The sequence below is a fragment of the Marmota marmota genome, unplaced genomic scaffold, assembly GCF_001458135.2.
Source record: "Marmota marmota marmota unplaced genomic scaffold, marMar, whole genome shotgun sequence".
NCBI lineage: Eukaryota > Metazoa > Chordata > Mammalia > Rodentia > Sciuridae > Marmota > Marmota marmota.
In genome coordinates, this window is record NW_026000119.1 from 558,523 (window position 1) to 572,218 (window position 13,696).

The window sequence follows — 13,696 nt, forward strand, 5'->3', positions numbered from 1 at the left end:
TATATATATGATAGTGGAATGTATTACAATTCTTATTACACATATACAGCATTTTATTTTTCTGAGAAAGTTAAGGCATCATTACTTCATTAATTTTTCTGTTTATTATTTTTTTAAATCACCAGAAGGAAAACTCTACCAGAACACATTTTAAGAAGCAAAAAAGACGACATTTTCTTTCTTCAAGGACTATACATTAAAGATCTGCCAACATTTCTTTCTCAACCACATTTCCCAAAAGCTTAGTACTTGGCTGTAAAAGTTCACTCCATTCTAAAATTTGGCATGTCTGACAGTAAAGTCTTCATATTTGCCAATTTGGCTGACATCTTTTTGAATAACAAGTAGGGAAATTAGAAAAAATTGGAGTGAAATGCTATAAACCATGGCAATATTCAAAGAAATGATTCTTTTCAGGAGATAATTAACCTATACAAATTAACCCTAAATTATGGTAGATTGTTTTTACCGATAGATTCTTACAAAAGCCTAGAGCCTGGGTAGAGATATATGAACAAATATAAACAAGTAGTGTACAAAAGGTGACATTCTCAATTCTGTTGAAAATTCTTCATTTTTCTTATTTGCACACTATTATCCTTTAGTTTCATAGTACATTTCAGAATAAAGCAAAATCAGAAACAAACAAAAATTCCTACTATAGGTGAATAATTATAAAGCTATACAGTGCACCTGTGGATAAGCTGTATGCTTACATAAGTGGTCTGTGAACATGTGATACTAGGTTGTATAGCAAAGAGCTTGCTGTTGGCTTTTGTCAGTTTTGTTGGAAATCATTATGGGCTGATAAGATTAAATAATTTAATATCCCCCTATTCATTCATGTACATTGAAAATCAGACTTGAGGTGTTTGCCAGAAAAGCAGAGGTGTGTTAGGTCTGTAAGCATCATTTTGAGGGCAGGTTTTCAGAAGTGGCATTTGAGAGAATTCTACACAGAAAGCCAATGTAGGATAATATGCGTTATGTAGGTAGGAATACAAAGGGGTCTGTACAAAGTGCCAAACACATTCTGTAACTTCCTACATCATACAACTTCTGACACATGAAAATGCTCTATTGTTACTGCCCCAATTTCCATGTTAGATTTTTACACAATTGGAAGAATTGGATAGTATTTTCTTATCATTCCTATTTGCAAAGATAAACCAAGTGTTTTGCTATCCCCAGATAATTCTGTGTTTGAAAAATCTGATGAAAATTAAAACAGATCTCTGAATTCATGTACAAGTATACAAGTGTTTGCTGGAAATGCTTTCCTGATTCAGAGTCACACAAATGACCGAGATTAATAACACACACTAGATTCTTGGTGTGGCAGTTCATGTTTGCAGTTCTTCATCAAAGAATTATTTGGCATAGTTCTCTTCACAGTTCATAAAATAATTTAAAATTATAAAACTCAACTTAGCAGCTACTATTCTACCCATTGCAGTAATAATTCAGAAAACATCTTTTCAAATGAAGTATGGACATAATTTATTTACCTACAGATTCACAGCAAGTTTGAATTTTCTCCTGAATGTTCAGCTTTTATATTACACAGTCTTAAATTTTGCTCACCAAAAGCCATCGTATACCTGCACTGCCTGCGAAACATATGCTCTGGAATAGCAGAGTTGGAGGAAAAGTTCTCTCCCTGATTTCCTGGGCTTTGACACTCTCTTGAGAATATTCATCTATGTTGCATTAGAACTTCTTCACCAAAAGATGAAACCTCTATGCAGCTAGCAGACCAAATGGGGAAGCAGACTTCTAGAATTATTGGAGATGAAAAGTCAAAGCCATCAGTTTAATACCATGATGGTTTAAAAGCCAACAGGCACTGATGTTTGAGAATAAATAGGGAAAGAAATTTCCTCTACTAATACTTCAAAGACTTAGCAACATCTGGAATCTTGTTCCATACGGGTATTCCACAAAGAAGTCAGAATAAAAGGATTTTAATAGGGCAAACAAGATTCAGGTTTCCTACAATATGTTCTCCCTGGGGGGAAACAAATAACACGATGCATCTGACTAACCTTTCTGCACTTCAGCTGCATTAATTAACATTTAGTCATGGATTCCATTGTGAGCCAGATGAACTCAATGCTACAGCTGTTTTCATTGAGGGGAAAAAATATGCCCTTACATTTTAGATTCCCAGCATTCCAAAATTTGGGAAAATTTGTTTTATTGACTGCCTTTGTCCCAACATTATGTATATAAATTACATATTACACAAATAAATTCACACCCACCCTAGGCTGTGATTGTGTCAATATCAATATCATGAAAACTAGATCAGCCAGAGCCAATACTAACTATAAAAACCACATTTTTAACTCCTTTCTTCTTATGTCAAGGGATAAGGAAAGACTGACCAACTGATCAAAGAAGTAGATCATGGACTTGGAGAAATTGTTGCTGGGTTATTCAACAATGTAAATGGGGATGGAGTACTAAGGGGGATGGGTGCAGATGTCTAGGGAAAATAAACAGATGTTGCAGAAATTTAACTGCAGAATCTGGTGAAATGGCAGAGACATCCTCAACTCTCCATGAAAGCCAAACATGTGGAAGTGGTTGGTTTGGAGCAAACTTGAGGTACAGAACTGTAATACTTGGTTAGTCATTGAAAGAGGGTTTTTTGTTTGTTTTGTTTTTTATAGGAAAAGCCCATTTAAATAAGATGTAGTTTTGTAAAAGGAAAGAGATCAGTGAATCAGCTAGGCAAAGTATTCTACCTGTAATACCTTGTCAAATTTCTATACGATAATCACTGTAAAATCAGACTTAGATCCAGTAGTCCTTTACAAGCATCGAGTCCTGACTTCTGGTTTACTGTGGAGTCTCATGGATGAATGAGAATTCAATTATCATTTGATCATGAGTATGTGCATGTGTGCACATATATTTGTATCAATGTACACTTTGGAAGTCATTATCTCTGTAAATATTACTAACCAGATTTGATACTCATCTTAATGAGTAATTCAAGAAGATTAAAACTTGTCTGATGTGTCTTTATCTTTACCAACAAGAAATGACAATACTTTAATCAAACCAGAAAAAATATCTTACCTGGAACTACTTCAAAAAGGAATTTTCCTGGATTTTCTTCATTGCAGGGATGTTCAAGGACTTTATTTCCAGGCAGAAAAATAGTTCCCTGTGAACACAAATTCCCCAACATCAACACAATTGCAAGCACCACCAGGCATCTCATTATCATCATCATTTTCAGTGAATAGCTAAGATGCCTTGATAAACCAGTGTACAGTAACATTCATCACGCTGCTCATATTCCTGGTAATCAAATATCATGTTTGAGAATGATATGCATTTAACATTTAACAAATATTTGTTGTGCATCAAATGTGTATAAGATACTGTGTTGACTTCTGGATTCATTCAAGTATCAAAATATTAAGTGAATTCTGTGTGCCCAAAATTTCACTGAGTATTTGATCAATATCACATTATGTAATTGTGGGAATAAGCTTACAAACTAGGTATTATTTTCCTCATTTTATAGTTGTGAAAACCAAGGTAGGGACATTAAATAACTTAGGCAAAGTTGCAATTAGTCTTCTGTTGTGCCGTAGTTTTGTGTCTCCCCCAAATTGAAAATTTAATCCCAGTGCAACAATGTTAGGACATGGTAGCTAATGGGAGGGAGGTATTTAGTTATGAGGGCTCCACCCTCATGTATACATTAATGACCATTATAAAAGAAATTGAAGCTGCAAGTTTGATGTCCTGCTTTCTCTAACCCCCTCTTTGTCCTTAAGCTATGGGATGACATAGCAAGTCGGTCCTGACCCCTTGATCTTGAAATTCTCCTCCTCGGGAACTGTGAGCAAATATATTTCAGTTGATTATAAATTACCTAGTCTCAGGTATTCTGTAATATTAGTACAGAATGGAGTAACTCATTTTGAACAACCTTTATCTTTTCTGTTGTATTTCTTTTAGTGTATCATTCCCATCAGTATCAAGACACATATAAAAGTCTATCCTATTAAAAATAAATACTGATTCCATTTGCCCTTTCAGGCATTGTCCTATTTTTTTCATTGTCTACCAAAGACTTGTCTACACCAAAGCTCTTTCCTCATATGCATTCACTGCAGCCTAGTCTGTATAGCCATAAAATCCATTTATAGGACTCTCACATACTGCATGCTTGACAAAGTTCCATCCTCCATGAGCGTGACTTCCCAGGAGCATTTAGCTATTGATCACTATTTCTTGAAGCATCTTCTTCTCTTGGTTGTTTGATTTTCCCCAGGTTTTTCCATTACTTTTCTGTTAGTAGAATCTCTTCTGCTGACTTTAATTCAACTTATAGCTATTAGAATTTTTCAAAGATTTATTCAATGATTCCTTCTCTTCTCTTTTTTTTTTCTCTTCAAACTATCATCACATCCACACCTATGACTTCAATGAGTCACGTCAACAAATATCAGACTAATGTTTCCTACCCTGGACTCACTAAGCTTCAGAACTTCGTATCCAAGAACTTATTTGACATTTATATCTCAAAGGTATTCTAAGCTCAATTTACTTGAATTAAAGTGCAACTGAGCCTAGTCCTCATTATGTATTCCTAGCTCAGTGAAACACCACCTTTCATTCAGTTGCAAAATCTGGAATTGTAGAACTCATCTCTATTCTACTGTAGCTTTACTGCCGCTACTCCTTTCTTTTAGTGACAATCATCTCTATGTAGCATGTTTCAAACACCCTTCACTGGATTCTCTGCAATGCTCTTAGCATCTTTCAATCCATTCTTTTAAAACACAGTCAGAGTTTTCATTGTATAAGTCTTTCACCTCTTTTGTTAGGTTGATTCCCCAGTTTTTTTTTTTTTTTTTTGGGATATTGTGAATGGAGTGGTTGTCCTCATTTCCATTTCAGAGGATTTGTCGCTGATATACAGGAATGCCTTTGATTTATGCGTGTTGATTTTATATCCTGCCACTTTGCTGAATTCATTTATTAGCTCTAATAGTTTCTTTGTAGAGCCTTTTGGGTCTGCTAGGTATAGAATCATATCATCTGCAAATAGTGATAATTTAAGTTCTTCTTTTCCTATTTTGATGCCTTTAATTTCTTTCGTCTGTCTAATTGCTCTGGCCAGTGTTTCGAGAACTATGTTGAACAGAAGTGGAGAGAGAGGGCATCCCTGTCTTGTTCCAGATTTTAGAGGGAATGCCTTCAGTTTTTCTCCATTCAGAATGATGCTAGCCTGAGGCTTAGCATAGATTGCTTTTACAATATTGAGGTATGTTCCTGTTATCCCTATTTTTTTAGAGTTCTGAACATAAAGGGATGCTGTACTTTGTCGAATGCTTTTTCTGCATCTATTGAGATGATCACTGCTACACTGCTGCATCAATGTTCATAGCAGCACAATTCACAATAGCATGACTGTGGAACCAACCTAGATGCCCTTCAATAGACGAATGGATAAAAAAAATGTGGCAGTTATACACAATGGAGTATTACTCTGCATTAAAAAATGACAAAATCATGGAATTTGCAGGGAAATGGATGGCATTAGAACAGATTATGCTAAGTGAAGCTAGCCAATCCCTAAAAAACTAATGCCAAATGTTTTCTTTGATATAAGGAGAATAACTAAGAACAGAGTTGGGAGGAAGAGCATGAGAAGAAGATTAACATTAAACAGGGGTGAGAGGTGGGAGGGAAAAGGAAAGAGAAGGGAAATTGCATGGAAATGGAAGGAGACCCTCAGGGTTATACAAAATTACATACAAGAGGAAGTGAGGGGAAAGGGGAAAAAAAAACAAGGGGGAGAAATGAATTACAGTAGATGGGGTAGAGAGAGAAGAGGGGAGGGGAGGGGATGGGGGATAGTAGAGGATAGGAAAGGCAGCAGAATACAACAGACACTAGTATAGCAATATGTAAAACAGTGGATGTGTAACCAATGTGATGCTGCAATCTGTATACGGGGTAAAAATGGGAGTTCATAACCCACTTGAATCAAAGTGTGAAATATGATTTGTCAAGAACTATGTAATGTTTTGAACAACCAACAATAAAAATTAAAGAAAAAAAAACAAAAAAAACACAGTCAGAGTAATCTTTATGAACAAATTTGTTATTGTAACTTCCCCACTAAAAATCCTTTAGTGGCTTTCATTTGTTCTAGAACAAAGGACTGGATGGTTTGACTCCATTCACATTTTTAAGGTAATTTTTGTTGCTTTCTTTGGTTTTACATGATCTAGCTAACTGATTTTATATAAATAATATCATGCTCCCATTTACATTAGGACGACATTCTTTCTCTGGTTCTTTGATACTCACTATTCAAATTAACTAAATCTAAAATATACTTGCATCAATTCCTAATTTATCCTCAATGACTAACACTTTATCCAGCATGTAGTTAGTTAACACTAAAGAAGGGTATTGTTGAGTGAATGATACTTTTAGTATAAGAAAGCCAGTATCCCAAACCACACATGCTGGACTCAGACACCCATGCCCAGTCCATTATGTTATATTGTCAGTTTATCCCAGCTTGAAGTAATATTTAGCTCAACTAGTATTTTACTCAACTCTCATCCTACATGGTTTGGCACAGAAAATTATAGTCATCAACTATTTCCCTATTTCTGGTTGAGTGATAAAGCAAACCACTAACTAAAATCAAAGTAAGTGTCAGTTACACGTATATTTTCTCCTTTGTTTTTTTCCTCCAGGAAGCAAATTTTCCTACTTCACTTTTTATTTAACTTCCTTTGGCCTATAGATTCCATTTTGAAAAATCTGGTATCTTATTAGTAACCTTTAAGAACTACTAAATAATTTGAAGATATTCATCATAATTGAGACCTTTCTTTCTTTCATTCTGTAGGTTTAATCTATATGGTTTCTAAACAGGTGATAATGTCAATGGATTTATTCTATATGCTGAAATGATTTTGTGAAGTAATTAAATTTGTAACTTATGCTTGTTTTACAACACAGTATCCAACCCTCCAGACAGAGCATTCATTTTATGCATAGCTGTGTATATGTGTATCCCTGATATTAATTCTATACCTTTAGGCTCTACTTAGGATATTACACTGTACATGTGCCACACAAATCACATGTAAACTCTCCTGCATACACAACATTTCCACGTGATCCCCAACCTTGCTTGGCAATTAGAAGATTCCAAGTAATGCTATCTTTTTATACATAGCAAGTAGATACTTCTAACTGAAATTTTAATTTTTGATTTTAAATTTGACATTGTATAAGTTTTATATTTTTACAGTTTTCCAGAAAATTTGTGATATAAAAATAAGAGTTGAAATATTGATTCTATGTATTTAAGGCTAAATACTCTGTAATTTACAAATACTTATTACGGTTAATTCACTATGTCATTCAGTAAGTTAAGTAATTTGGTTTAAATAACTACCTTGATCACCTTATTTAGAAACCATGTGATTGAAATCCCTCTCTCAGAGAAGTTAGTTATTTTACAGTTATTGTTAGTTATTTCGAAGCATTTAACAATATCAGAAATGGATGGTGTTGGAGAAGATAATGCTAAGTGAAGTTAGTCAATCCACCCCCCAAATGCCAAATGTTTTCTCTGATATAAGGAGGCTGATTCATAGTGGGATACAGAGGAGGAGAATGGGAGGAATAGACAAACTCTAGATAGGGGAGAGGGGTGGGAGGGAAAGGGAGGGGGCATGGGGTTAGCAAGGATGGTGGAATGTGATGGACATCATTATCCAAAATACATGTATGAAGACACGAATTGGTTTCAACATACTTTATTTGCAACCAAAGATATGAAAAATTGTGTTGTATATGTATAATAAGAATTGTAATGCATTCTGCTGTCATTTATTTTTTAAAAAATCAATAAAAAAGAAGATGCACATAAAAAAGAATAAAGTCTCTAACCACCTTAGATAACCAATATTAACACCAAATACATTTTTCTATATTTTATTTGTACATATATATGCAAAACCAGTAATTTTTTGCAAAAACATAACAATAACAATAATAAAAAAGATTTATTGATTATCTGCTTCAAAATTAAAAATCATACATTGTTATAATGTCAATGTAATACTTGGTGTCATTTTTGATAAGTTGTATTGTATAGACCTTGCTGGAATGCTCTACTGCTGTAAAGTGTTCATGGTACTTTTGTGTTATTATAAAGAAAATTTAATAAACATCCACAAAGATAAATATCTGAGTTCCTTCCTAACTTTTTTCCTTAATGCAAATACCTAAAAGGGAATTAGTGGGGAAAAATAAAAGCATACACTATTGGTTGCAGAGACTTGGTTAATTCTCCTAGAGTTGCTCTAAATTCACCAACCAAACAACCAACCAACTAACAAGCAAGAATTATTCTAGTGCCCGAACTAACTTGAAAGTAATTTATTTTTTGAGAGACTACCATATGTTAGATATTACTCCTATAATTATTTAAGGCATTGTGAGGCAATGGTGAAAGAAGCAAATAATAAAATCTATTCTCAATACAAGATTAACACAATACATACATATAGGATCAATGAGTGGCAAAGAATGTAGAAAAGAATCAAATATAAGAAAAGTTTAAAAAGAGAATGCCAGGAAACTCTGATTAGTTAGGAAAGATAATATAAAGAAAACAGTTGTCAAAGGACTATGGAGTTTTAAGATTTAGTGAGCAAAGGGTAAGCTTCCAAAGTGGAGGAAATAACATCAACAGAAGCAGGGATTAGAGACACATGTGCAGAGCACATTAGAATATTCAAAATATCCATAAGGAAGAGTAATTAGGAAGTAGGAGGGTTGGTTACATATGCTGAAGATGTGCTACAGAAAGTTCAACCCAGCTGAGGACATTGCACTTGATATCCATGGCAATCGAGAACTAGTACACCTTCTTGTGTAAGTCAGAAGGAGACTTAAGAACACTGGTTCTAAAGAGTCTGTAATCAGAAATCAATTACTTTGACATAAGATGGTCAATGTCCAGACCTTCACAAATAGGTCTGCAGTAGAAATAGCATACATTTATGTTAGAGATATATTATGAGAGAGATATTTTCAAGACATGTTAAAGAAACTGTCCCTAGCTTAAACAGGGAACAAAAAAAGAAAGATTCAAAGAAGACTTCAATATTGTTTACTCTATCTTGAGAAGAAAGGTGGTGTATCTTGTTAGAAATCAGGAATTAGGAAGATTCAGGCTTTAAAAGGCCCCTCTGGGAACTTGAACCAAAATGATGTGATATTCTTCAATTTTCAGTCAGAGGTTACACTGGACATTCTTTATTTGTTATGTAGGTCTTTCAACCCTTCAGTCTTTCCATTACCCCATGCTGTAGTTTGGCTCTGGAACATCTCCCAGAACTGGATCTGAGATGTCCCTCACCTGTTCATGGCTTAGTCCCCAAAGCAGCAGTGTTCAGAGGTGAGGTCTTTGGGCAGGTGATGGACCACTGGAGCTCTAATCACATCGTGGGTCAATTCTTTGATGGCATTATTGGGAGGTGGTGGAAACTGTAGAAGGTAGATCGTAGTTGGAGGAAGTGAGTCGCTAGGGTATTCTCTGCAAAGTAGATCTTGTTTTAGCTTCTTCCCCCAACTCTTCCTCCTTCTGGCCACCATGAAGTGAGCATGAGGTGCCCTGCCACATCCCTCCACCAAGACATTCTGCTTCAACATAGGCCCAGAAACAATGGAGCCCAATGACCATGGGCTGAAACCTCTTAGCCATTAGCCAAAATAAATCTTTCTTCCTTTAAGTTGTTTTCCTCAGGTAAGAGATCATGAAAATCAGACTAACACAGATTCCTGAGTTACAAAATAGCCAGAGTATAGGTACCATTAATTTTCTAAATAAGGGCATATTACCCATGACACCTCACTGTAAATTTTTGTTGATCAGAGAGAAGAAATTCATGTAAAAGGAAAACTTATAAACTTTTTGATAGGTTAGCATATGTGGCAATAGTTACATTGCACTAATTAATCAGCATATTCAGACTGGAAATACTTTCATCCTTGATAGGTAACATCTCTGTTATAAAGAATCTTCTTCAAATTTTCAAATTGGGATAATATGGTAAGCAAATCTTGCATGGTCTGACAGCTAAGAGTTGGCTAAGTTAACACATTTCAGAACCAATTTGTAGTTTGTTTTCAGCTAAAATTGCTATTATTGAGAAAGCTCATCTCTAGTTATTATCAGATATCTGGACCAAAAGTACAAGAGATTATTAGGACAAGGCTTGATGCTGTTGAAAACAGATATTGGGATCTTTTTCTTTGATATTTGGATGGAAAAATGCATGCCTTTATAGAAAATACTCACATGCTTTGTCAGTTTCTTAAACACAATGGCATGATTTTTCTTTTTCAGAACGAAAAATGACCATGAGCATCACAAAGAAGTAGGCAAAGTCTAGTCTTGACAATATGTGTCCCATTAAAAATGAGATTAGGCATAGGCTTGAAAATGAGATCAAAGTGAAATAAATATTACTCAGTAGGTTTTACTAGAATAATATATGTTGGTTGATTTTTTTCTATGTAGCAATTTCACTCTTTTATTTAACACATGTTTATTAAATAATACTTACCATGTGCCAGGCCCTGTCCTAGGCACAGGGAATATAATAGTGAGAAAAGCCAGTGAAGTCTATGCATTTCCATTTCTAAGAATTATTTGGGAAGGCAGAAAATTGAAAAGGTATTGCATATAAGTCTTGTTATGAGCAGGAAACAGGATACTGTAGGCTTATGAAAGGTATGAAATCATATCCACTCTGACCATGTAGTAATCTTCCCGTTAACAATGAAGTTTGTGGTCTATCAAATCTATTCTGGAGTCAGAGTGCCCAGGTTTAAAGGTTAAGTTAACTCACTCTAACACTTTTATCAATATGGCATCACGCAAAATACTCCTCCTTGTTCCTCAGTTTCTTCATCCTTAAAATGGGATTAAAGTTGGGCATGGTGGCGATGCCTGTAATCCCAGAGGCTCAGGTCGCTGAGGCAGGAGGATTGAGAGTTCAAAGCCAGCCTCATCCAAAGCAAGATGCTAAGCAACTCAGTGAGACTCTGTCTCTAAATAAAATACAAAATAGGGCTGGGTATTGGGCTCAGTAGTTGAGTACCTCTGAGTTCAACCCCTGCTACCAGAAAAAAAAAAGGGGGGTGGATTAAAATAGAACCTACTTCATAACCTTATTGTGAGCTAATTTGTGAGAAGTTTGAAGAAAAATGTCTGGCCTACAGCATCTATTCGTTTTTAAAAAAATCTTCCTATATCCCAGAAGTCTCAATGATATTTGGGGCCCATCTTTGCTAATCATCAAATAATGAAATGATTACAGAAAGGTTAATTTTCTATTGTGAGCATTATAATCCAGTTGAGTAAACAGCCAGTTAAGCTACTTAGAAAATGTGAAGTTAGTTTTTACTATCATGTTTTCAGGCTAGACTACCCCAAACAGGTAGACCACTAATTAACAATCATGATGATAAATAGCATAGCACTTGATGTTGACAATGATGATTGCTAATATTTCTTGACTATTACTTTGCTAAACATATTGCATGCTACTTATATCATTAAAAAGCCCATGACTCTGACACAGGTAATTCTGAATTAATAGATAAGGAAAATGAAGTTCCAGGAATACTAGGCAGAGACTCTGGGACAAGGGATTTCTAATGCATATTTATTTGAAAAACAGAAAAAAGAAAGAAAGAAAGAATGAATGAATGCAGCTGCTTTAAGGATTTTACATTATGTCTCAATTTTTAATAATTAGTTGCTATTAAAGCAGTTTGAGGTTTTATAAATAGTCATCAAGTATCTTCTTACCTTCAGAAATTAGATTTCTGGGTGCAAGTGGGAAAGGAAAGAGAAGAGGAAGACTTGCAAACTGGCGCTATTGTAGGGTCTACTTGAGTATTTCTGAGGTGCAAACTCTTTGGGGGAAAACTAACCTAAAAACATTGTTGCAAATTGCCTTATAGAAAAAAGTAGAATAATATTCATAAAGCTGAACAAACTATATAAAATACAGTTTTCCTAAGATAATAAAACACATGAATGCAAGTAATATATGAACTATTATGTATTAGAAATGACAAGCATGATAGCATGACACTATTTTATAAGTGCCAATGGAAACAAGTTCTTTCTAGAGATGTCTCATCTTGCTGTTTTATATTATCAAACTGCAGATCTAGCACTTGAGAAGTTTTGTCATTCTGGGCTCATTTTAATTTTAAAACATAATATTGCAAATATTCACACCCTGGGAGGCCAACATGACAGCATTAATTGTGATGGAGTAAAATGTATGCAGTGTTTCCATATAATTCATTTAAAAGCTTTTGATCATCTTTCCAGATACAAGGCTACCTTACCCCCATGTGAACTTCCCCTCTAGACAAATCAAAAGAATATGAATTTTTTTTTTCAGTGCAGTCCTTCTACAGGAACATTCTCCAGGAAGCTTGTACATTACCAGTCTAGCTACTCTGGGTTCACTTTTATTTTTCAACATGTTTTGATTCATTGGAAAATAGAGAAGTTCCTTGTTGATGGCAATGGGAAGGGGAAGATTATAAGTGAAGATAAAGGAAACTATTATGTTTCTAAATCCAAAATTCTAGAATCACACACCCAAAATTTGTAGAGACTCTTTCTTAATGCTTATGTAATATATGTCCTGCAAATCAGCCTGTGCCCAAAATGTTGTTCAACTTTCTTTCTTTTATTTGTTCTTTTTAGTTATATGTGACAGTAGAATATATTTTGACATATCATACATACATGGAATATAACTTCCTATTCTCATGGTTGTGCACAACAATGTGTAGTTACAATGATCATGTATTCATGTATGAACCAAAGAAAGTTATGTCCAATTCATTCTGCTGTCTTTCCCGTCCCTATCCGCCCTTCCTTCTCCCCATTCCCCCCTGTTTAATCTGGTGAACCTCCACACCCACTCCCCCATGTGAGTCAGCATCAGCATATCAGAGAGAACATTCTTAAGGTTCCCTAGGTCATTGTTCAAAGATTATAACTGGAAGGAAAATAAAGTCCAAAGGCCGACACAAAAACCATTCCCTAACAATTTCTACTTGGACTAAAACCCCTTTTGTATGTTGAATCCTAACAGCTATGTCTCAGAAGAAATGCTGAAACAAATAAATTAAGCAGTCCGGAAAAGTGAAGAGATGCAATTTGACCTGGGAGTTCAAGTTCCACTTCCTTAACAGATAATAGAAAGCTACACTGAGATTTATTGGTTCATCCACTTATCCGTTTATTCACTAAACATATATCTACTATGTCATTATGTGTTGAAACTGCCAAAACGCTTAGGAAAAAATAAAATGTTAATACAGGTTATCTTTAGATAGTCAGATTATAGATGACTTTGATTTTGCTGAGTTTCTCTATTTGAGTTTTTTAAACAGTCACACATATTTCTGGTATACTAAGAAAAGGTTGATACAGAAGCCATTACCCAACAATTTCTACTTGGAGTGAAACCGCTTTTTGCATGTTGAATCCTAACAGCTATGTCACAGGAGGAATGCTGAAGCATAAATAAATTGAGCAGCCTGGAAAATTGATATCTATATCTATCTATCTATCTATCTATCTAGATAT

The 13,696-nt window shown here is 34.8% G+C and overlaps 1 protein-coding gene across 2 annotated transcripts in view; it reads right to left on the reverse strand.

The window, feature by feature from the left end:
* The window catches only part of Arhgap24 (Rho GTPase activating protein 24), a 486,377-nt gene that overhangs the window by 265,991 nt on the left and 206,690 nt on the right, over positions 1-13,696 (reverse strand). For both annotated transcript variants that reach the window (XM_048784717.1, XM_048784718.1), the window contains exon 3: positions 3,088-3,175. In XM_048784717.1, coding sequence (XP_048640674.1) covers positions 3,088-3,175 — 88 coding nt within the window. The remainder of the gene's footprint in view (positions 1-3,087; positions 3,176-13,696) is intronic.